Genomic DNA, 26191 nt, shown 5'->3' with positions numbered 1-26191 from the left:
CTCCCTCACATCGTTTCCTGAATTTCTTTTTCTGCCTCAATCTTCCACTTTTAAAGACTCTCTAATTATATTAGACTCAACCAAATAATTCATGATGATATCCCTGTGTTAATGTCAGATGATCAGCAGCCTTAACTCCAGCAGTAATCTTTATTCCCCTTTGCAGTGTAACACAGTCACAGGATCTGGGGAATAGGATTTGGATATCTTTGGGGTACCATTATCCTGCCTATCACAACCTGTTATGACTGTCTTCTATTCATGTTGCTTTCTTGTAGATAAGGGATTTTGAAGCAAGTACTGCTTCCTTGCATAAAAATTAGCATATGTTTGGGAGGAGCGGGGAAGAGTTTATATATTATGGAATTTTAATCTGAGATTGGCTGGGAGGATTGTAGTTACAAATACACAGAAGTCACATGTGATTAGTAACTTGAAAGATTGTTGGTGTTTATGACTTGCTCAATCTGTTTCCCTGTGGCTGATATTGTATAGCTGGGGGTTGGGGGTGGCAGGTGGGGTCAGACATCTAGCAGGAAGCTGTGTCCCTCTTCACACAGCAGATCTTGGGTATCAGAACCCCAGCAGAGAGAGGAATAGATGGGCTAAGGGGACAAGGAGTGACTTGAAGGTTTGTCTAAGACTCAGAAGTAATTCCTGGTAAGTGAATGTTACTGGGCATAAGATCCATGGCATTTCCATACCTGATTCCCTACAGTGAATCAAAGTCTAATCCATGTTTGAAGGTGAAAGTGGCTCAGTCATGTCTGACTCTTTGCGAACCCATGGACTCAATACTTTCCTGTCTCCAGGGGATCTTCCCAACCCAGGGATCGAACCCAGGTCTCCTACATTGCAGGCAAATTCTTTACCAGTTTAGCCATGAGGGAATCCATGTTTAAAGAACCAAAAAAGTCTATATTCTCTGTAGAACATCCTTCAGCATCCCAGAAAAGTGATTTTGCCCATTTGCCTTGGCCATTTCTGTTTATAGAATTTTTCTGCTTCTCATTTCCTTACCCCATTCCCATCAGCGTTACCCTGAGGACTCCCAGTGCATAAAGAATCCTCCTGTAGTGCAGGAGATATGGGAGACCCAGGTTCAAACCCTGGTTCAGGAAGGTTGCCTGGAGGAAGAAATGGCAACCCACTCCAGTATTCTTGCCTGGAAAATTCCATGGACAGAGAAACCTGGCGGGATATAGTCCATGGAGTTGCAGAGAGTCAGACACGACTGAGCACATGGCACACACATACACATTTCTGTAATTAAGGGCACTTCACTACTAGCACTATCTAGTTAAATATTTGGTCTTATTATTATTCTCTTTAAAAATCTGTTAACGCGTTCCCACTTAGTTTAGGATCACACCTTCAACTTACTACCATGACACACAGGTCTTTCCACAAACTGGCCTATGTTTTCCTTCTCAGTGCCTTGTTCCCTGTGTCTCGAGGAAAGTTCTAGCATCGTGAAAAGCTCATTTGTATTACCCCTTAATGTGCACACACCCCCAGCTGTAGCCCTGGCAACCGCTTACGGATCATCATCACGATAATTTTGTCATTTCTCGACTGTCATACAGAAGGAATCTTAGGTTAGGTAACCTTCGCAGATGCATTTTTCCCCACTCATTATAATGGCTTTCAGATCCGTCCAAGTTGCATGCATTAGGAGTTCACTCCTATCTTGAGTCCTTGAAAAATCCAAGTACCGGGTAACATCAAACCTAATCCTAATCTCACATGAAAACAGCTGTAGTTGGAAAAGAGTTGCAGTCTGCGTGTACCCTGGTCCCCACCACTCCTTCTGGTCTGACACCCGGGCTTCCTGTACTTTATGTTTTACCCTGACCCTTGTGGGCACATGGGTCTGTAACCCTGGGCAGAGCTTAGTCACTTCAGTCATGTCTGACCCTTGCGACCCGATGGACTGTAGCTTCCAGGCTTCTCTATCCATGGGGTTTTCTAGGCAAGAACACTGGAGTGGGTTACCATTTCCTTCTCCAGGGGATCTTCCTGACCCCACATCTCTTGCATCTCCTGTATTGGCAGGTGGGTCCTTTACCGCCATGCCACCCAGGAAGCCCCTTGTTTACTTCCGCCCAGCTTAAAAAATTAAAGCTCTTACTGCTTTAGAAGTCTGCCACTTCATACTTAAGAATCAGCCTCCGCCTCTTTACTACTGAATCCTTCTTCCTTTATCCCCAGAAGTAATAGTGAATGTTGTGTCATTTACTTATTGTGGTTTTACCACCTTTGCATCTGTCTTTGAACAGTGTAATTCAATTTTGTCTGCTTTTTTTAAGACTTTATAAAGGGATCATGTAATACTTTTAGGTCTTTCCGTGTGACTTGCAAATCAGTTCACTCACTTTTTGACCTGCATCCATGTGGTCAATACGTGACCTTCAAGTATCTTTATTTTTTATGATATTTAACTTGATACCTGAGTTATTTACCCATCTACTCTAGAAGCACATTTAAATTGGTTGCAGGCTTGGTTGGGGGTTTTGATTGGTTGGTTGCTAGTATTTTGGCTGTTATGAAAAGTGTTTTTGTAAACATTGGACATATCGTCCAGTGGACACGTGCCACAGTTCAGAGCAGTGGCTCCCAGGATGTGGTGCGGGAAGGGCAGAGACAGCATCACCTAGGAACTTTGCTGAAGTGAATTTCTGGGGCCCCACCCCAAACCTGCTGAACCAGGAACTTGGGGTGGAGTCCAGAGATTGATTCTGTCTATACCAGTCCTCTGGCATTTTTCCTGCATGCTAAAGTTTGAAACCTGCTACTCCCAAGTTTATACCTAGGAATGAATATGCATATGATCTGATATACGCATTCTGCTTAATTAGTTGCTGCCAGCCATTTGCCAGGTTACTGAACCATCAGCATCCAATACAGTTATCAATGCTCTGCATCTTAGAAAACTCTTAACGTGCTCTAACCTCAAAATCGTGTCAGTCCGATGAGTGAAGTCGCACTTCGGTGTGATTTTAATTCCCATTTCCTTCATTACTAATAATATTTATACATTTGGGGACTTTTTTGTCCTTTCGACTAATTTTATCCTCCCTCTTACCGTTTTTTATTGATTTGTAGAAGTGTTTTATATAATCTAGATAGAAACTGTAATAGAAGTATCTTCTCCAATTTTGTGGCTTGTTTTTTCCCACTGTGTTTTTTGATGAACAAAATTCTTATATTTAATGTCAAATTTATTAATTATTTTTGATATGGCTTGGGCATTTTATGTCATTACTGAGGGATTGTTCCCAGCCTAAAAGTCATAAAGATGCTCTTTATATTATTTATGGTTTTACTTTTTATATTAAATTTTAAAATCTGCAGGTAAGTAGATTTTATTTTTATATTCTGGGTACCAACTGATCCAGTACCATTTCTTAAATATTCTACTTTTCCTCAGAGACCTACAATTCCACAAGATCATAAACCAGGTTACCTTATATAGATGGACTTGTCCATTCCATTCATTGGTCTCAGGTCTACACCTGTACCAATGTTACACAAGCATCATTTGAATTTAGCACTGTCCTTCCCAATTTGTTTTTGCTCTTCAAGAATGCCTAGGCTCTTCTGGATATTTTGCTTGTCCACATAATAGAATTGACGTGTTTCATAGACACAAAGAACAAGACCAAACCAATATGGAAAATTAAGTCAGAATCACAATTATTGAGTTAGCTTTCAATATCACACCATTGAAAAAGAACAGCAAAAGGAAGCCAAATTAACTAGAAGTAAAAATAAGAGAAAAATCACTGAAGTAGAATATATGTGTAAAATGAAAAGGAATAACCGAGACTTTCCTGGCAGTCCAGTGGTTAAGACAGCACACAGTGGTGTGCCGTGGACACAGGCTCGGTCCCTGGTTGAGGAACTGAGATCTGTATGGCTAAAATAAAGTAAAAGGAATAGCAATTAAAAGCTGTCTCTAAAAACTAACAAAACAAGTTACTCTTTTCTGAGAGTTTTCAATGTACAAAGAGTACACAAATAAATAACAGCAGGCATTGAAGGGGAGATATTTCAAATGAGGCGGGGATTAAACACAAAGAGGATATTATGACGTTTTATGCTTAAAATGATGAAACATATATGAAAGAGGTGAAACGTGTAGAGCAGTGTATCCAAACAACTGAAAAATAATAACTTGAATAGTCCTGTACCCACTAAATAATTTGATCAGTGGTTTGATGTCACCAGAAAACAAAACGTAGGCCCCGGAAACTGTAGAGACAAGGTTTTTCTAAACACTCCAGGAGCAGATAAATCCTATATTATACAGATTCTTTTCAATTGTCTTTTGGCTGTTAGCTTTTCTGGTGAAAAATCAGTTACCATTTAGATTGTTGTTCATTGCAGAGTAAATGTGATTTTTTTTTTTTTTAAACCTCACTATCTGCCTTTCCACTTTCTTTTGGTCATGAATTATGTGCAGTTTTACTATGAAGTGGCTGCATGTGATTTTTCCTCCCCTTCATCCTATTTGAGGTTCTTTAAATCTGCAACTTCACAGCTTATATGTTAGATTTTTTAGAAATTCTAATTCAATATCATTTATAGCTTTTTTCTGTTTCTCTCTTGTCTCTTTCTGGACTCCCAAGTTTTTACCTATAAATTAAACCTTTATAAATGTGCCATATATCTTTTTTTGCTGTATTTTATTATCATGTTTATATCTGCTTTAAGCATAGGTATTTTCTACTAATACTCCAAATCACAAATGCTCTCTTTTCTGCTGTGCTATTAAATTCATTTAGCAAGGTCTTCGTTTTGCTTATCTTTTAAAAACATTTTTTTTGGTTTCCATTGGACTCTATTTTATAGATACCAGTTCTCTGCTGATATTCTCCATAGTTTTTTAAAATCCATTTTCATGTATATATTAATGGTACATATATTCATATATGAATATCCATCTATATATATTTCATGTGCTATGCTGTGCTTAGTCACTCAGTCGTGTCTGACTCTTTGTGGCTGGAGAATCCATGGGGATTCTCCAGACAAGAATACTGGAATAGGTTGCCATGCCCTCCTCCAGGGGATATTCCCAACGCAGAGATTGAACTCAGGTCTCCCACACTGCAGGCCGATTCTTTACCATCTGATCCATCAGGTAAGCCCATATATATTACAAATTATGATACAAATACGTACATATTAATCATGGCTATTTTAAAATATAAATCTGGTTACTCTAACATCTAAATTAGCTTTTTGTTCTCATTGTCCGTTTTTCACTTGATTTTTTGGTCATTGGTTTTTTAATCCTGACCATTGTAAATTATATTTTAAATCAAATACTGGATAAAATTTATTAAAACACTTTAGAAGATATGGAATGTGTTATTTTCCACCAAAGAGAATATAGAGAAGGCATTGAGGATCTAGCAAATCAGAATCATCCAATCAGGGATTGAAATGATGACCCAAGACAGGATTTCAAGCATCTTGAGGACTGGTTTATTCTGGTTTTATCCCTTTGCTTAGTGCATAGTCCTTCAGGAGTCTTAATAAAATCCTATAGTGTTTACTAGACCCCTTCTTTTTTAAGAGTCCTTAACCTCCAGTTTTTAGTCCCCAACTCAGTGAGATTGCCAAAAACTTTTGGTTCTCATTTTCTGCTTGGCCTCAGTTTTTCATCCTAAGCACACGTGCTAGAAACAGTACATTTCTCACGGAGACATGCATTCGAGTGTCAGGCTTGAATCTTGGCTGTTTCTTTTGTTCCTCAAGTTCTGGCTGCCATACTTCCCTTGCACCCCAGTTTTTACCTCCCTAGATTATTAAGATTGAAGCGTGCTCTAAACTGCTCCTGTGTGCTGTCTTAGTAAATTGGCAAAACTAAAATGTAACAAAACTCTATAAAGAAGTCAGAGCAGTGGCAAACTAAGATGTATCTTATTATATTTGCCTGTCACCCTTGATCTTGTCCCCTCAGATCCAGAATGCCCTTGTTCCCCTCGAATGTCTTCAAACAGAGTCTGTATAGATTATTGAGTTAACACAGTCGTTTGGTCGGGGGAGGGGGTTCCATTTGTTTTTGGTGGGTGATACTGTTTTATGCAGAAAGAATGAGATCAAGCTCAGCTCCATCCTGAAAAGCTGGTTTACACGCCTACTTAACATACAGGCTTAACAACAAGGGTGTCTTAGAATTTTTAAAAATCAACCCATACCTTTCCTGAGCACTTGGTGGCTCAGAGGTTAAAAGCGTCTGCCTCCAATGCGGGAGACCCGGGTTCGATCCCTGGGTCGGGAAGATCCCCTGGAGAAGGAAATGGTAACCCACTCCAGTATTCTTGCCTGGAGAATCCTATGGACGGAGAAGCCTGGTAGGCTACAGTCCACGAAGTCGCAAAGAGTCGGACACGACTGAACGACTTCACTATACCTTTCCCAGTTTACGGACATTTGCTGTCCCCATTTGAAATTGTTTCAGCACACCTACATTAGACCTTTCTAATAAGGCCATGTTTATTTAGATTGGTATGCACATTTACTATTGCTTTTGAGCACATGCATTCTCACATTCAGCCTTTTGATATCAGGAACAGTTTTCCTTTGTCTTTGAAATAAATCTGTTATATGTACTTTCATGAGTGAATCTTCAGGTGATAAGCACTGCTGGCTCATGCTTTTCTGAAAAAGTCTCTGCTTTAACTCTTAAGACAATTTGCTAGGTACAAGTTTTTGAATTGAAAAGCTGAAAGCATATATATGTTAAGTTTTTCTGCTCTCTTGTTTCGCTTGTTGCATTGAGATATAAAGTCACTTATATTACTTTTTCGTCACAGGTGAATTGTCTTTTCTCTCTAGCTGCTTGTAAATGTTTCTGCTTTTTTCCCCAAGTATTTTTCAGTTCTACTGTGATATTTTTAAGCCCAAATACCTCTTAATTTATCCTACTAAGGATTTATTTGGATTTTCCCATTTGATATATTTCAACAATTCTGGAAAATCCGCAGGCGTTTTATCTTAATATATTGCTTCCCTGTTCTCTCATTAATTCTTTGCCCCTTCAACACCCATCAGGTGCTTAAACCTTCTTGTTTACATCATCCACGTCTTTGACCACTCATATATCTGTATTTTTGTTTCTGTCCTATACATTCTGAAGAACTTCTTTGGAATTATTTTTCAGTCCAGTAATTTTCCTTTCTGTTAGTTCTCTTCTGTTTTTAACCTGTTAGTTAATAACAACCGTTATGTTTATATTTTATCATCTCCACTTCATGTTTCTCAGCAAAAATGCAGCCCAGTTTCCATGATCCATTTTTTAAACCATTTTATTTGTGTATAGGCTGTGCTGGGTCTTCGTTGTCTGTGCTGGCTTTTTTCTAGTTGCACAGAGCAGACATTTTCTCTAGTTGTGGTGCGTGGGATTTGCGTTGCGGTGGCTCCTCTCGCTCCAGGGCACACGGGCTTCATTAGCTGCATCACATGGTCAGTAGTGGACGCCTCCAGGGCCCGAGAGCGCAGGCGCAGTAGCTGCGTCACATGGGCAGTAGTGGACGCCTCCGGGGCCCGAGAGCGCAGGCTCAGTGGCTGCGTCACATGGGCAGTAGTGGACGCCTCCGGGGCCCGAGAGCGCAGGCTCAGTGGTTGCGTCACATGGTCAGTAGTGACGCCTCCGGGGCCCGAGAGCGCAGGCTCAGTGGCTGCGTCACATGGTCAGTAGTGGACGCCTCCAGGGCCCGAGAGCGCAGGCTCAGTGGCTGCGTCACATGGTCAGTAGTGACGCCTCCGGGGCCCGAGAGCGCAGGCTCAGTGGTTGCGCACATGGTAAGTAGTGGACGCCTCTGGGCCCGAGAGCGCAGGTTCAGTGGTTGTGGCACGGGGTCAGTAGTGACGCCTCCGGGGCCCGTAGTGACGCCTCCGGGGCCCGAGAGCGCAGGCTCAGTGGCTGTGTCACATGGTCAGTAGTGGACGCCTCCGGGCCCGAGAGTGCAGGCTCAGTAGCTGAGTCACATGGTCAGTAGTGGACGCCTCTGGGGCCGAGAGCGCAGGCTTAGTAGCTGAGTCACATGCTCAGTAGTGGACGCCTCCGGGGCCTGAGAGCGCAGGCTCAGTGGTTGCGCACATGGTAAGTAGTGGACGCCTCTGGGCCCGAGCGCACAAGTTCAGTGGTTGTGGCACGTGGTCAGTAGTGGACGCCTCCGGGCCCGAGAGTGCAGGCTCAGTAGCTGAGTCACATGGTCAGTAGTGGACGCCTCTGGGGCCGAGAGCGCAGGCTTAGTAGCTGAGTCACATGCTCAGTAGTGGACGCCTCCGGGGCCTGAGAGCGCAGGCTCAGTGGTTGCGCACATGGTAAGTAGTGGACGCCTCTGGGCCCGAGTGCACAAGTTCAGTGGTTGTGGCACGTGGTCAGTAGTGGACGCCTCCGGGGCCCGAGAGCGCAGGCTCAGTAGCTGCGGCACATGGGCTTAGTTGCTCCGAGTCACATGGGGTCTTCCCACAGCAGGGACCGAACTTGTGTCGCCCTGCATTGGCCGGTGGATTCTTTACCATTGAACCATCAGAGAAGCCTTCCATGGTCCATTTTAAAAATAATCTCCTTGCCTTCTCTAGCTTCATTATACTTGATTAGCAAAACCTCAGATAACCATGGGTAGAGGAAAACAGCCAGTACCTCCTGACATGTATATTACATTTCTTTGAGCCATTATCCTCTCTTCTTGACTATTTTATAACTCCTGCCCTACTTTTCTGATACCTTCTCCCTGTCCTCACTCAGATCATGACCATGGTTGACACATGTTCCTGTTTACTGCTGTCTTGCCCCTGCCATGCCTACCTCTCCCCCTGCCAACATCTTTGCCTGTGTATTCTGCTCTCTGTCCTGTAACTATTGAATCACTGAATCGTTGCTTCCTAAGACCAACTCTCCATCCATATACTGGATCACACCCCTACCCAGTGATTAAAAAATACTGTTCCAACTCTTCTTTCTTCTGTGTCCTACACCATCATTTTTTTTCTCCCTCTCTCCCCTGGTCCTTGCTACATCCTCTTCCATCCTGTTTCCCTGTTCTTACTTACTAGGTTGTGCTGGGTCTTAGTTGTAGCATGCAGTATTGTTGATCTTTGTTGTGGCAAGCATGATCTGTTTTTTTAGTTGCAGCATGCATGATCTTTTAGTTGTAGCAGGCAGGATCTTTAGTTTCAGCATTTGGGATCTAGTTCCCTGACGAGGAATTGAACCCAGGCCCCCTGCATTAGAAGTGCAGAGTCTTAGCCACTGGGCCACCAGGGAAGTCCCTCTCTGCTCTTCTTTATAACATAGAGTTGTCCCTAATCACTGTCTACAGTTCTCTGTTCTTAAACTCACTTTTATCTGATTTTTGTTTTATCACTCTAGTCAACTGCTCATTTCAAATCACCAGGGATCAGTTTCCAGTGGACGCCTTATTTAGAAATTTATTGTTAAGGATAAGTGTCTAAGTGTTAGTCACTACTCTGTGTGACCCCATGGACTGTAGTCCCTCAGGCTCCTCTGTCCATGGGATTCTTCAGGCAAGAATACTGGAGTGGTTCGCCTGCCCTCCTCCAGGGGATCTTACTGAGCCAGGGATCCAACACGGATCTCTTGCATTGCAGGCAGATTCTTTACCATCTGAGCCACCCATTCTTGCCCTCCTCTTTAAAGATCTTTGTGTATCTTGTTTCCTAGGACAGCACAGTCTCCTACACTATCTCTTTTGCTCTGACTGCTCCTCAGTATCCTTTTCTGATTCCTTTTAATCTTCTCAAACTCATAAATTTGTACTTTTCTAGGGATCACTACCGGAGATGGCAATGGCACCCCACTCCAGTACTCTTGCCTGGAAAATCCCATGGATGGAGGAGCCTGGTGGGCTGCAGTCCATGGGGTCGCTAGAGTCGGACACAACTGAGCAACTTCACTTCAGTTTTCACTTTCATGCATTGGAGAAGGAAATGACAGCCCACTCCAGTGTTCTTGCCTGGAGAATCCCAGGGACGGGGAAGCCTGGTAGGCTGCCGTCTATGGGGTCGCACTGAGTCGGACACGACTGAAGCGACTTAGCAGTAGCAGCAGCAGCAGGGATCACTACACTTCTGAGCCATTTCTCTCAATGATTATTTCCTTGTTAAACTTACCCAGTCTGAAACCCTTAAACACTGTCTGGATGCTGATGGCCTCTTGTCTGAACTCCAAACCTTCTATCCATTGTCTATTCTTTGTCTCCACCCAGATGTCTAAAAGGTGCCTCAGGCTCCCCTTCTCCAAACCTGCTCTTCCCACAGACTTATATCTCCATTAATGAACCCTTCCAGGCTTCCAGTTTGTCAAGCCCCACAATTTAGTATTATCCTTGATGATTCCATTTTTTATCTTCTCATTCAAATTGTCTGAAAATCCTCTTGGTCTGCTTTCTAAATAGAGCAGCGTGGCCACTTTTCACTGGCTGCATTGCCACCAGCATGGTTCTGAGCCACAGTCAGCTTTATCCTGGATCGTTGGGATAGCTTTCTAAATGAAACCCACGCTTCTACCCTGTCTTTGTGGTGTGTTCTTGTGATGTACCAGAGTGATATTTGAATCACTCCAGAATCAGAGAGGTGTATGCACAACTTTCTGAGAAACTGTCATGTAATATTCCAAATTTTTTGGAATCAAATATTTTGCCAATTTTTATTGAGGTGTTTTCATACCAAGTTGTAGTAATTCTTTATATATTCCAGATACATGTTTTCTTTCAGTACTTATATAGAAAATATTTTCTCCCATTTTGTGACTTTTTCTTAACAGTGTCTTCCAAAGAGAAAAGGGAAGAATAATTTTAATAGTTTATTTTTTTCACTTATTTACATTATTTTGTTCTGCTTTTTGTGCCCTAAGAAATCTTTGACCTACCCTTCCTTATGCCAGAGGTTTTTCTCATATTATTTTGCTAGATATTTTGAAGTTTTAGTGTTTAGTTTTAGATATTATGATTTATTTAGAGTTAATTTTTGTCTGGTAAGGAATAATGATTTTTGTTTTCCATATATATATTCAGTCATTTCAGGGCCATTTGTTGAAAAGACTCTCATTTCTCCCATTGAATTACCTTGGCTATGTTTTATTATTTTTTTTTTACTAGAGTATAATTGCTTTATAGTTTGTGTTAGTTTCTGTTGTACAACAAAGTAGATCAGCTATAGGTATACATATATAGCCCTCCCTCTTGGACCTCCCTCCCACCCGCACCCCCGCACCCCCGTCCCACCACTTTGCTCATCACAGAGAGCCGAGCTGAGCTCCTTCTGTATGCAGCAGCTCCCCACTAGCTGCCTCTTGTATGCACAGTGGTACATAACTGTCAGGGCTACTCTTTCAGTTTATCCCACCCCCACCTTCCCCTGTGTGTCCACGAGTCCCTTCTCTCCGTCTTCTTTCTGTTCCTGCCCTGCAAGTAGGTTCATAAGTGCCGTTTTCCTAGATTCCATATACATGCATGAACACGCGATATTTGTTTTTCTCTTTCTGACTTACTTCACTCTGTATGACAGACTCTAGGTTCATACACATCACGATAAATGAGCCAGTTTTGTTTCTTTTTATGACTGAGTTATACTCTGTTGTATATATGTACAGCTTCTTTATCCATTCCTCTGTTGATAGTCATTTAGGTAGCTTCCATGTCCTGGTTATTGTAAACAGTGCTACAGTGAACATTGGGAACATTGGAGTACATGTATCTTTTTGAATTGGGAGTGTTTCTACAAAAGCAGCTTGTCAATTTCCTCAAAATTGGGATTGCTTGCTTCTGTGGATCAATTTGTGGGGAACTATCATATTAGCAATACTGAGTCTTAAAATCCGTGAACTAGTGGCGTTTCTATACATTTCTTTAGGTATCCTATAATGTTCCTCAGTAATACTTTATAATTTCCAGTGTAGTTGTTCTCATTTTGTGTATTTTATTTCCTTGTATTTTATGGATTTTGATTCTACTGTAAATGAAAAATCTTAAGTTTTATTTTTCAGATTTTTGCTTCTGGTATTAAAAATAGAATTGATTTTAAAAAAGTAACTTTATACTCATGCTGCATTTAATTGTTATTTTCAGCATTTGCTTTGTAGATTCCATAACATTTTCCATGTAAAAATCAGGTCATCTATAAAGAGTGATGGTTTTGCTTTTATCCTTTCTTATACTTATGCCTTTTACTTCATATACTTTCCTTTATTACAGTGGCTAGAACATATAATTCAGTACTGAATAGTAGTAGTGAGAGCAGATGCCCTTGCCTAGTTCCTAATTTGAGAAGGAGGTGGTGCAGTTATCCTCATCATAGAATCATTTTGTCTGTTCTATAACTTCATCTAAGTGGAATTATATAGTTTGTGCTCTTTTTTGTATAAGACTTCTTTCACTCAGTGTGTTTTTGAGACATATTAATATGCCTGCATGCCTAAGTGTTTTCTTCTTAGTATGTATTTTTTAAAATCAGCTTCTCAAAGCATAATTTATATACAACAAACTGTTGCCAAATATGATCAAATACGATAACTATAAGATTTTTGTTAAGTGTCCTTTCTCAAATCAAGGTAATTTTTCTTGTATTCATTAAACAATAGTGTTGAGTTTTTTGTCAATTTTTTTTCCCACATCTATTGAAATAATTGAATGTTTTTTCTCCTTTATTCTGTTAATATGGTGGATTATATTTGTTTTTAATGTGAAATCTTACATTCTTGGGCCATATTCTCCTTGGTTACACTATAGTATATGTTTTTTATGTATTTCTTGATTTGATTTGTTATTGTTTTCTTAAGGATTCTTGCATCTTTGTTCCTGTTGCATGTTTGCCTGTAATTTATTTTGTCATAATGGCTTTGTCAGGGTTTCATATCAGGGTAAAACTAGCTTCATAAAATTAATTGTGAAATATCCCCTCCAGTAGAATGTTCTTTCTTCTTTGAATGTTTGGTAGAATTCAACAGTGAAAGCATTTAATTTTGAATATATCTTGATGGAGACATTTGTCCAATTTTGTTCAGTATTTTTCAGTACCTTTTCCCTTGTTTAAGAGGTAAGATTTTTTTTTTACTTTGCCACAGAGATATTCATTCTATTCTCATCTCTACCTTTCATGCTTGCAGTGTTTATTCTAGTAACATTCAATGTAATTATTGATGTATTGAAATTTGGTTACTGTTTTATTATTTTGTATTTGTCTGCTGTGTTTCTTGGCCTTCCCTAGTGGCTCAATGGTAAAGAATCCACCTGCAATGCAGGAGATGTGGGTTTGATCCCTGGAGAAAGAAATACCAACTTACTCCAGTGTTCTTGCCTGGGAAATCCCATGGACAGAAGAACCTAGCAGGCTACAGTCCATGGGGTTGCAGAAGAGTCAACAGGACTTAGCAACTAAAGCAATGTATTACCATGTATTTCTTGATTTGATTTGCTATATTTTCATAAGGATTCTTTCATCTTTGTTCCGTTGCATATTTGCCTATAATTTATTTTGTCTTAATGGCTTTGTCAGTGTTTCATATCAGGGTACAGCTGGCTTCATAAAATTAGTTGTGAAACATTCCCTCCAATAGAATGTTCTACATTTCCTATTCCTGTTTCCATCTTCTCATCTTTTATAATTCTGTTTTAATTCATCTGTTGACTTTTTATCTATTCTCTGCTTGTTCTTTGGTGATTGTTCTAGAGATTAAAAACATACGTGTGCAAGTATGTTTGAGTGTTTGTATGTGTAATTTCCACTTAACTTTTGACACCCAATTTGGGGTTAAAATTTTATCATTTCACCTAAAACATAGAAGTATTGCAACTCATCTAACTCCATTTGTCCACCTATCCCTACTGTCTTTTTTATTTCAGTTTTCATATGTCTAATATTACATTTAAATACATTATAAACACCACCAGGATGATGCTATAAGCATAGCTTTAAACAATCATATGAGTTCTAAAGGAAATAAAAGAAAAACTTGTCTTGTATATTTACCTATGTATCTACCATTTCTGATGTTCTTCATTTCTTCCTGAAGTTTGAGTTCTATTAGGGTTCATTTCCCTTATTCTGAAGAAATCCTTTAGCTTTAATTGTTGTTCACGTATGCTGGTGAAAGATTATTTTAATTTTCACTTATCTGAGTCTTTATTTCACCTTCACTCCTGAAAGATATTTTCATTGGATATAGAATCCTGGGTTGACAATTTTGCTTTTGCTTTTACCTAACACTTTAAAATTGCTGTTGTACTTCTCCTTGCTTCCATGGTTTCTGATGTGAAATTCATGAACATTCAGATAATTAAGTTCATATATAAAATGTGTCATTTATCTTTAATTGGTTTCAGAATTTCATCAGTTTTGTTTTTCAGAACTGTGATTATGATAAATATATACATGCGTGCTAAGTCACTTCAGTCTTGTCTGCCTCTGTGGGACCCTGTGGACTGTAGTTGCCCAGGCTCCTCTGTTCATGGGATTCTCCAGGCAAGAATACTGGAGTGGGTTGCCATGCCCTCCTCCAGGGGATCTTCCTGACCCAGGGATCAAGCCTGCATACTCTTAAATCTCCTGCATTGGCAGGCAGGTTCTTTACCAAAGAGCTTTGGCAAATAGTTCTTTTACCTGCCAATGCAAGAGATGCAGGTTTGATCCCTGGGTCAGGAAGATCCTCTGGAGAAGGGAATGGCTACCCACTTCAGTTTTCTTAACTGGAGAATTCCATCGACAGAGGAGCCTGGTGGGCTACACTCCATGGGGTTGCAAAGAGTCAGACACAACTGAGCAACTGATATATGTGTATTAATATATAATATGTATATATAAAATATATATATTTATTTGCCTAAGCCTGATTTCTTTGAATTTATTCTGCTGGAAGTTCTCTAGGAAGTGTTCAACCATTAGTTATTCACATGTTTCTAACTTCCCTCTTTTTCTGAGATTCTGAATATCTATATTAGAACTTTTGAAATTATTCAGTGAGCAATAATAGTCCATTTATTTCCATACTCTTTTCTCTCTTTCAGATAAGGTGATTTCTTTTGATATCTCTTCAAGTTCCTTAAGTTTTTCTCTTTAATTCTGATCCTGAACATACTTACTGATTTTTTTAATTTAGTTTGAGATGTTGATTTTTTAGTTGGACAGTTTTCCCTTTTATTATTTTGTGCATTTACTGACTTATTTATTATGATGTCATTTTCCTTCGTTTCACTGAACATATTTTTAATAGGTGGTCTGAAGCTCTTGTCTGATAATTTTAACATGTGCATTACCTTGAACTTGACATCTGTTGATTGCCTTCTCCTTGATAATGATTCCTGACTCTTTGTATGTCAAGTGATGTTGAATTGTATCTTAGACATTGGGAGGGTTATGTGGTGAAAACACTAAATTATCCTACATTGCTTCAAATAAGGTTGATTTTGTTTTTTAAGAAAGCATTTACTTCTGTTAGACTCAAACCGAACATTCAGTCACACCTGCTATGAGTGGCAGCTTTGGTCCCAGTTCAGAGGCCTTTGAGGCTGGTCCCTGTGTGTGGGAAAGACGGTAGCAGAGTTCACATACAGAATTTGGTCTTTTCCTTTGCTTACTCTCCCCTTCTGGTGTGCTTGTATGTTCTCTGGTGGCCCTGATTGTCACTGACTCCTTTGCCTACATCCTTCATAGGCATTCAGAAAACTGGCAGATTTTTCTATTGAGTTTTAACCAACTGGTGCCATCTCTGTGTTTTCAACACTCCTTGAGCGAAAGATGCAAAAATTATTCATGTGATCCCATGCAGATCTGAGTTCTTTGTCCAAGGTTTCAACTCCTCTGAAAAATTTATTAACTTTGTTTCATACTCTCAAATACTTTGTCTCCCCTCCAGTCCTAAAGGGTTTCTATTTTTGCTAGATGATGTTGTTAAGAAATTTAATCCATCATTCAGTTCAGTTCAGTTCAGTTGCTCAGTCGTGTCCAACTCTTTGCAACCCCATGAATCGCAGCATGCCAGGCCTGCCTGTCCATCATCACCAACTCCCGGAGTTCACCCAGACTCATGTCCATCGAGTCAGTGATGCCATCCAGCCATCTCATCCTCTGTCGTCCCCTTCTCCTCCTGCCCCCAATCCCTCCCAGCATCAGAGTCTTTTCCAGTGAGTCAACTCTTCGCATGAGGTGGCCAAAGTACTGGAGTTTCAGCTTTAGCATCATTGCTTCCAAAGAAATCCCAGGGCTGATCTCCTTCAGAATGGACTGGTTGGATCTCCTTGCAGTTCAAGGGACTCTCAAGAGTCTTCTCCAGCACCACAGTTCAAAAGCATCAATTCTTTGGCGCTCAGCCTTCTTGACAGTCCACCTCACATCCATACATGACCACAGGAAAAACCATAGCCTTGACTAGACGGACCTTTGTTGGCAAAGTAATGTCTCTGCTTTTGAATATGCTATCTAGGTTGAACATAACTTTCCTTCCAAGGAGTAAGCGTCTTTTAATTTCATGCCTGCAGTCACCATCTACAGTGATTTTGGAGCCCCAAAAAATAAAATCTGACACTGTTTCCACTGTTTCCCCATCTATTTCCCATGAAGTGATGGGACCGGATGCCATGATCTTCATTTTCTGAATGTTGAGCTTTAAGCCAACTTTTTCACTCTCCACTTTCACTTTCATCAAGAGGCTTTTGAGTTCCTCTTCACTTTCTGCCATAAGGGTGGTGTCATCTGCATATCTGAGGTTATTGATATTTCTCCCAGCAATCTTGATTCCAGCTTGTGTTTCTTCCAGCCCAGCATTTCTCATGATGTACTCTGAATAGAAGTTAAATAAGCAGGGTGACAATATACAGCCTTGATGTACTCCTTTTCCTATTTGGAACCAGTCTGTTGTTCCATGTCCAGTTCTAACTGTTGCTTCCTGACCTGCATACAGATTTCTCAAGAGGCAGATCAGGTGGTCTGGTATTTCCATCTCTTTCAGAATTTTCCACAGTTTATTGTGATCCACACAGTCAGAGGCTTTGGCATAGTCAATAAAGCAGAAATAGATGTTTTTCTGGAACTCTCTTGCTTTTTCCATTATCCAGCGGATGTTGGCAATTTGATCTCTGGTTCCTCTGCCTTTTCTAAAACCAGCTTGAACATCAGGAAGTTCACGGTTCACATATTGCTGAAGCCTGGCTTGGAGAATTTTGAGCATGACTTTACTAGTGTCTGAGATGAGTGCAATTGTGCGGTAGTTTGAGCATTCTTTGGCATTGCCTTTCTTTGGGATTGGAATGAAAACTGACCTTTTCCAGTCCTGTGGGCACTGCTGAGTTTTCCAAATTTGCTGGCATGTTGAGTGCAGCACTTTCACAGCATCATCTTTCAGGATTTGAAATAGCTCCACTGGAATTCCATCACCTCCACTAGCTTTGTTTGTAGTGATGTTTTCTAAGGCCCACTTGACTTCACATTCCAGGATGTCTGGCTCTAGGTCAGTAATCACAACATCGTGATTATCTGGATCATGAAGATCTTTTTTGTACAGTTCTTCTGTGTATTTTTGCCACCTCTTCTTAATATCTTCTGCTTCTGTTAGGTCCATACCATTTCTGTCCTTTATCGAGCCCATCTTTGCATGAAATGTTCCCTTGATATCTCTAATTTTCTTGAAGAGATCTCTAGTCTTTCCCATTCTGTTGTTTTCCTCTGTTTCTTTGCATTGATTGCTGAAGAAGGCTTTCTTATCTCTTATTGCTATTCTTTGGAACTCTGCATTCAGATGCTTATATCTTTCCTTTTCTCCTTTGCTTTTTGCTTCTCTTCTTTTCACAGCTATTTGTAAGGCCTCCCCAGACAGCCATTTTGCTTTTTTGCATTTCTTTTCCATGGGGATGGTCTTGATCCCTGTCTCCTGTACAATGTCATGAACCTCATTCCATAGTTCATTAGGCAGAGAAGTAAAAATTACGCATTGATTTTAAAAATGTTTCAGAAGGTTCTGGTTTCTTACTCTTAAAGAATTTCAAGTCCATTGAATATGATATGTAAATGACCCCCCCCTTTTTTTGTAAAACACTTTCTGGGCTTACTTACCAATACCTGGGGAGATAAATATGATAAACAAGGTGTTTATCTGACACAGCTGTCCCTCTAGTTTTGGTTCATGTAAAAGTAATTTTGTTGAAGACTTATATAAATAGTTGATAATGAAGAAAATAAAAATATGTTGTTTCCTATTTTTTTCTCAATAGTTTTAGGTCAGCCTCTTTTTACTTGAAATTATATTTTGCAATTTGAAAGAACAAAAAAAATCCACTTATCCAATAGATAGACATTAAGAAATAGTAACCCTTTAGAATATAATTAAAACCTCTAATCTTAAAAGAACTTTAAGAACAGGGAAAGGGAAATAGGTAACAATGAAGAAGATTACTAGTTTTACATAGTAGAGAAATTGCTCTACTACTTTCTCAACTTCTCTCTGTGTTGTTCATAATAAAACAAAAGAATGACAAAAAAAAAGTAAAAGAAAAAGAAACCTTTAAATATCTAGAAAATTACAGGAATATATGTATATTATGAAATAATAAAGAAAGTTGTTAAAGCCCATCCAGTTAATAGACTGGAAGATATCAGTAATGTAATGATCACATTGATTCAAAAAGTATTTCAAATGTTCTATACTTATTAAAAAATGTGTAGAGGTTTAGCACTAAAAGAAAATATAAATAACATATAGATTGGGAGGCTAAAGGAAAATGTCATGATTTACAGTTGACAGGATTTTACACACCAGATCTCCAAAATGATGTATTTTCAATTCCCTACAAGTAATAAGAGGGCTCAGAAATAATGTGAAAAACATATAAATCAGTGTTCCTGTAACTAGAAGTAAGTAACCAACTAAAGAATATAAATTTGAAAATCATCCCATTCATAATAGTATCAAAACTCTTAAATTACTTTCCAAAAAATAATAAACCATATGCAAAATCATTATGTAAAAAAGAAATAAAAAAGATGAAGTTCTGAGTATATGGAGAAATAAACATTCCTTGTAATTCAGAAGGTCGATATCAGGATGTCAGTTCTCTTCAAACTGATAAGTATGTTAAAGGTTCTTCCAATAAAATTTCACCAAGAATTTTGTAGAATGTTGCAAACTGATTTTTAAATCCATGTGGAAGGATACAGTCAAAGAACAATCCAAGGTAATTTTGAAAGTGAAATATTGACTTACGCTCTCAGATACCGATTACTGAAAGTGAAAATGTTAATCACTCAGTTGTGTCCAGCTTTTTGTGACCCCATGAACTGTAGCCCACAGGACTCCTCTGTCCATGGGATTCCCCAGGCAAGAATCCTGGAGTGGTCCTGGTGAAAGAACAGTAATGTAATTCAGTAGAAGGGATTAGAGGGTCTGTAGGGCTTCCCTTGTAGCTCAGTTGGTAAAGAATCTGCCTGCAGTGTGGAAGACCTGGGTTCGATCCCTGGGTCAAGAAGATCCCTTGGAGAAGGAAGTGACAACCCACTCCAGTATCCTTGTCTGGAACATCTCATGGACACAGGAGCCTAGTGAGCTGCGGTCCATGGGGTCACAAAGAGTCGGGCACAACTGAGCAATTAACTTACTTAGAGGGTCTGTAGACAACAAACAGTCATGGGAAGCTGATGTGTGACAGTGGGAATGTAGAATCAGTGAGCAAAGTATGGAGCCCTTCAGTAATCGAATTCTAAAAGTTGACTATACTCAATATTTTGTAATAACCTATAAGGAAAAATAATCTGGAAAAAAATATATATATACGTGTATTACGGAATCACTTGAATCTGGAAAAAAAAAATATATATATATACGTGTATTACAGAATCACTTTGCCGTACACCTGAAATGAATACAACATTGTAAATCAACTATGAGGATGAAGTTCAAATTGGGTGCTTGTTTCCAACTATAAACCAAGAGAAGGCACATACACACATACTCACACAGTTATCTTTTGAAAGAAGAGACAAGAAATCACTTTATCACTTCACGGTACCATAGATTTCTTAAGTAGAACACTGAATATTAAGGGCAAAAATCCTCAAGTCGAAGGTTAATATATTTGACTGCATTAAAAAAAAAATAAAACCACTGTTTCATCCTAAGTTTTCATTGATAAGAGAATATAATGGAAAAATTGCAAAACATTCATTGTAATGGGGTACCATATACCATGAATGAATATACTTGATTTATATATGCCATCAACAGATCTATAAAATATAGTATTAAAAAGTTCCAAAATGATCTCAAAATTTTGACACTGTTTATTTCTGATAGAAAGCTTAGGTCTCCTCAAGTGTTAAAGATTCACACTGATCATCATTTTCTTGTGGCCATCTAGCCTCAAAATTGGAGGATTTTAAGATTTTTATGAATAAACAACAAGGTCATACTGTATAAGAGAACTGTATTCAGTATTTTGTGACAAATCATAAGGGAAAAGAATATGAAAAAAGAATATATATGTGTATAACTGAATCATTTTGTTCTACAGAAAAATTAATATAGCATTGTAAATCAGCTATATTTCAATATTACTCAGCCATTAAAAAGAATACATTTGAATCAGTTCTAATGAGATGGATGAAACTGGAACCTATTATACAGAGTGAAGTAAGCCAGAAAGAAAAACACCAATACAGTATACTAACGCATATATATGGAATTTAGAAAGATGGTAACAATAACCCTGTGTACGAGACAGCAAAAGAGACACTGATGTATAGATCAGTCTTATGGACTCTGTGGGAGAGGGAGAGGGTGGGGAGATTTGGGAGAATAGCATTGAAACAAGTATAATATCATATATGAAACCAGTTGCCAGTCCAGGTTCGATGCACGATACTGGATGCTTGGGGCTGGTGCACTGGGACGACCCAGAGGGGAGGGTATGGGGAAGGAGGAGGGAGGAGGGTTCAGGATGGGGAACACAGGTATACGTGTGGCAGATTCATTTCGATATTTGGCAAAACTAATACAATATTGTAAAGTTTAAAAATAAAAAGAAAATAAATAAAAAAATAAAAATTTTTAAAGAGATTTCAGAAAACTAAAGTTTTTATCCAAAGTATTTGAATTTTTCAGCACTGGCAGCCTGCTTGAAAAGGAATCATTCCCTCTGGGGCTTCCCGGGTGGCAGTGGTAATAAAGAATCCACCTGCCAATGTAGGAGATACAAGAGACAGGGGTTAGATGCTGGGGTTGGGAAGATCCCCTGGAGGAGGAAATGGCAACCCACTCCAGAATTCTTGCCTGGGAAATCCCATGGACAGAGGAGCCTGGCAGGCTACAGCCCATGGAGCCTCAAAGAGCCGGACACAACTGGGCCACTGAGCACAGCACACGGCCCTAGTTCAGATAAATCTCACTCTTGGTAAAATTTGGCCTGTACCCTCTTAGTGACCTTTGGATTTTCCATGCTGTGTACTTTACCTATATTCTGGTATGCCAAATCCAGCAGCAAAAAACTAAATGAGGTTGGTAGAGTAATGAGGTTTCCAAATATGGGAACTCTGTTCCAGAGTGTGATGGGCCAGCTCATTTCTCTGCCTTCCTCATTCTGCTACTAGTTCTAAAACTGTGCTAATGATCCTGTGTGTGTGTGTGTGTGTATTTTAATCTACTTGGAACTATACAGAGAGTGCTGGGTTTAATCTCCTGAAGTCAGTGAGTAGGAGCTGACAATTGTTCCCATACTGTTTTTGCAAGCAATCATTTGCTCTTTGTCTTCCAATCAGGTGTTTCTCATTGCTGTCTGGAATTTTGAACTCTACATGATCCCTCTGGCTTTATTGCTCCTCTTTGTCTACAATTCCATCGGACCCACAAGAGGGAAGGTGGGCAGCATCCAGGACAGCCAGGTGAGCACAGGTTCCAATAATTCTGACAGTTGATTAGAAAAGAAAATGTGTTAGCAGTAAACCACCGCCACCAAAGCGTGACCTGATGCACTGCATTTGAGACTCGGAGGAACAACGATGCTCATGTATTCATGGTACAAGGAAGATATTCATCGTGTGTAATCTGGAGTCTTCCTTCTACAGCATCTGTGTTCCTGTGTCTCGGCCTGCCTCCTCAGCATGAGTGAACCATCTGGTTTTTCGTCAGCATTTCCAGGCAAGCAGCACCTGTCTGGGTGTCCATCTGGTTCTCTATAGAGTTCCTGGGAATAAGATTCTCCACTTCCCAGGTGGTACTAGTGGTAAAGAACCCACCTGCCAGTGCAGGAGACATAAATAATGCAGGTTTGATCCCTGGGTCATAAAGATCCCCTGGAGGAGGGCACGGCAACCCACTCCAGTATTCTTGCCTAGAAAATACCATGGACAGAGGAGCCTGGTAGGCTGCAGTCCATGGGGTCGCAAAGAGTCGGACACGACTGAGCGACTTCCCTTTCACTTTTCACTTTCATGCATTGGAGAAGGAAATGGCAACCCACTCCAGTGTTCTTGCCTGGAGAATCCCAGGGACGGGGAGCCTGGTAGGCTGCCGTCTGTGGGGTCGCACAGAGTCGGACACGACTGAAGCGACTTAGCAGCAGTAGCAGCAGCAAGGCATGTTTCTGGTTTTATTTGGGGTGGTGGGAAATGAGTGTAAGACACAGAGTAAAACATCAGACAGACTCAAAATTCTGTTTGGTTTTTGATCGTGTAGTTCAGTAAGCATGTGCTTGTATCAATAGTGAGGCGCCTGAAGATGCTAGAACCAACTAACAAATAGCCTTAAAATACAAGTTTATGTAAGGATTAAGTTTCACGGAGCTACAAATGAAGAAGCTTTTTACAGAGAAACATCTGATGTAAAAGTGCTGTGTCAACTAACATTTTAATAATTTTAATCAGGTTTCCAGTTATATATATGATGTACCTGTTTATAGCATGTGTGTGTGTGTGTGTGTGTGTGTGTTTGTAGTCAGGTAGGGACTTTCCTTGTGGCTCAGATGGTAAAGAATCTACCTGCAGTGTGAGAGACCCAGGTTTGATCCCTGGGTCAGGAAGATCCCTTGGAGAAGGAAATGGCAATCCACTCCAGGATTCTTGCCTAGAAAATTCCATGAGCAGAGGAGCCTGGCGGGCTACAGTCCATGGGGTCGCAAAAGAGTCAGACACAACTGAGTGACTACTTTCACTTTGATACATCTGTATGGGTTTCCCAGATGGTGCTATTGGTAAAGAACCCACCTGCCAATGCAGGAGACATGAGAGACCTGGGTTCAATCCCTGGATTGGGAAGATCCCCTGGAGGAGGGCACATAACCCACTCCAGTATTCTTGCCTAGAGAATCCCATGGACAGAGGAGTCTGGCAAGCTACAGTCCTTGTCTGTGTGTGTGTAAGTAAATATGAGTACATAAGTGTTCTTGTGTATATATGTGTATAAATGTGTATATGTGTGTGTATGTGTATGAAATATTTTTTAATTTACTAAACATTTTGTAATTCATTATCTATTTTAAACTTGGTAACATAACCCTGAAGGAGTCAAGAACTACTATTTTCATTTCATGCTTGATGCAACTAAGGTTCAGAGTGGCAAAGTTATTTGCCCAAAGTTGCACAGCAAAACAGGGCTGGGACTAGGTCTCCGGCTGAAGACTTTGTCTCAAATGAAGACCCTAATTACAGAGTTCTTTCACCCCGTAGCAGGTTTTTGTTGTATTCATTTTTATCCTTTGTTATCCATTTGCTCTCATGGAACATGCTTGTTAGTTAGTTCTCCAGTATCAGTAAGCATTCCACAGACCGCATGGTGGCATTTGTAGGAATTCGAGGAGGTAATTCAGTACCAGCCCTGCCTGAAGGAATTGCTCAGTGGTTTATGGAGGACAGCAGAGTACTGATACTTCAGAGTCACTCCCTTGTACAAGCATGATGTTGACCATTCTTTTTTCTGTTGGGACAATGGCAGCTAATTTGGTATGTCTGAACTTTGCAAGGTTAAGTGGAAAGGTAAGTGTTTAAACTGAAAACAGACCTGAGCTTTCTGGTATACCCAGTGTTCTTTCAGAGCTCCCACATCATTGGACTGTGTACCAACACGTGCTAGCTTTTAAATGTAGCAGTAATATGATTCAAACGTACCCATTAACTAGCCAGGATTTCGAAACGAGTTTGGAGAAGCCTCCGTGTGCAGCGCTGCTAGTGCTGTGGCCCCGGAACTAAAGGCAGGCCCCCCTTTAGCCCAGATCTGAACCTGGAGTTTCCTTCCCTCATCTGCGCCACCCCCAACTCCAGAGCCCAAGGAAAACAATAATACTGTATAGAAACCTGTATCTTATTCTTGAGATTGATTACATTCAGACTAATGCATTTTCTACTGTCTAATGTTTCGGTAATGGCCCCAGAGGAAAAGTGCAGTCATTATAGCAATGAGCCCAGCACAAACGGAGTATGGTGTTCTCAGCCTTAACACAGCAGCTGGTTCATTTGTCAAGAATAAGAACAAAACTGTTTACAGAAGGTACAACTCGGCAGTGTGGTTTTTAAAGCTGGCTGCTTTCAAAGGGCACTCGCCTAATGGCTTTATTTATAGCTATCAGTTTTATGTAGATTATGCATATTGTTTACAGTCTTATTTCAGCATCTTTTAACTTTCAAAGGGTCCTTTTTTAAGAGGGTACAATGTGTTTCAAAAAGACGAGTATTTCAATGATGTAGGAAAACTTGAAGCCTGGGTATGCGTGTGTTTGTACTTGGTCATTTCAGTTGATGTTGTATTTACACACTGTGGGTTTTCCTTGTAGGAGAGCCCTGACGTGGATGAGGAGGACGATGAAGATGACAAGGTGGGTGTACCCCAGAAAGGACGAGAAAGGCAGCATGAGTGCTTTTGGTAGATGGCATTCTGGTAGATGGCATTGAGTCAAGCTCTATTGTATCGTTTTACCACCATAGGGTAACCAATATAGTGATCAAATTCTCATAATGTGTAAAAGTTATCTCTTTTTCAAGTTTTAAGTGAAGATGAAAAGAGGTGCGATACAAGGAATAACTGAAACGTTAACCAGGAGTCCTGTCATTTGAGGCAAAGTTTAGCCTTTCCCTTGGTGGATGAAAGGTAGATGAAAGGTAGTCCAGGAAGTCAAAAGTAAATCACGTGCAGTCGCTGTTCCTTGAGGCTCACGTCTGCACTCTGCGGGGTGGGTCACCCGCTTCAGAATCTGTCACTTGCCCAGCTGTTGCTGGCATCGTTTTCAGCTCTACGTCGGGGTACATCTGTCCTTTCTCTCCTCCTGGGAGAATCTCTCAAATCTGCTGCTTTGTTGTCATTACACTTTCAGACAAACCTTCTGGAATAAAATGGAAAAAAAAAAAGTAAAATGCCAAATGAGATGCTACGAGCTTCACAGTCGCCCAGTCCCCTAGATCCTGTAGGTCTGCAGGGCTCTGGGCAATAGTGTGTAGAAGGTTGACAGGAGAGGAGAGGGGCGAGAGAGGGAAAGGGAAGAGTTAAGGGTCTGATATAAAATGTGCAGGAAACAGAAATGAACTCAAAAACACCAACTTCATGACACAGACAGCCTTAAAATCCATCAAGCGAGCAGGATGGTTTTGCCCATTTGAGGGAAGTTGGGCAGATTACAAGGTAAATCTTATTTGTTGTGCTAAAATGATCATTAAGAGCAAGCTAATAAAGTGTGCCTTTTTAAAAAGAGAATCGGGACCCTTTCAAGAATGAAAGTCCCATGACGCAACTTTCTTCTTGATGAATTGACGTGAGTGGCTTCTGAGTGATGTAAATCCTTGAACATTAAGAATAGTTAAAGCTAGGGACTTCCCTGGTAGCTCAGTGGTGAAGAATCTGTGTGCCAATGCTGGGTTCAATCCCTGGTCCTGGAAGATTCCACATGTTTCAGAGCAGCTAAGCCCATGCGCTGCAATTACTGAGCCTGTGCTCCAGAGCCTGTGCTCTGCAGCAAGTGAAGCCACCGCAGTGAAGACTCAGTGCAGCCAGAAATAAATAAATGAAGTTATTTTAAAAAGTAGCCACAGTTAAATTAATGTGCCTTAGGGGGTGTTTCCCAAAGGAGACACGGTTCAGTTCAGTCGCTCAGTCGTGTCCAACTCTTTGCGACCCCATGGACTGCAGCACGCCAGGCCTCCCTGTCCATCACCAACTCCTGGAGCTTGTTCAAACTCATGTCCATCGAGTAGG

General features: G+C 40.3%; 1 protein-coding gene and 1 non-coding gene across 4 annotated transcripts in view; one reads left to right on the top strand and one right to left on the bottom strand.

Moving 5' to 3' along the window:
- MCTP2 (multiple C2 and transmembrane domain containing 2) overlaps positions 1-26191 on the top strand; it is a 261100-nt gene that overhangs the window by 196001 nt on the left and 38908 nt on the right. For all 3 annotated transcript variants that reach the window (XM_005891571.3, XM_070358172.1, XM_070358173.1), the window contains 2 exons: positions 21775-21897; positions 24780-24821. In XM_005891571.3, coding sequence (XP_005891633.1) covers positions 21775-21897; positions 24780-24821 — 165 coding nt within the window. The remainder of the gene's footprint in view (positions 1-21774; positions 21898-24779; positions 24822-26191) is intronic.
- On the bottom strand, positions 9214-9286 carry TRNAR-UCU (transfer RNA arginine (anticodon UCU)). Its single transcript has one exon. It is a non-coding gene; the product is annotated as a tRNA-Arg (tRNA).

The sequence above is a fragment of the Bos mutus genome, chromosome 21 (assembly GCF_027580195.1).
Source record: "Bos mutus isolate GX-2022 chromosome 21, NWIPB_WYAK_1.1, whole genome shotgun sequence".
In the NCBI taxonomy this organism is placed as follows: Eukaryota; Metazoa; Chordata; class Mammalia; order Artiodactyla; family Bovidae; genus Bos; species Bos mutus.
The sequence above is the reverse complement of the archived record's forward strand: the minus strand, read 5'-3'. Positions and strand labels throughout refer to the sequence as shown.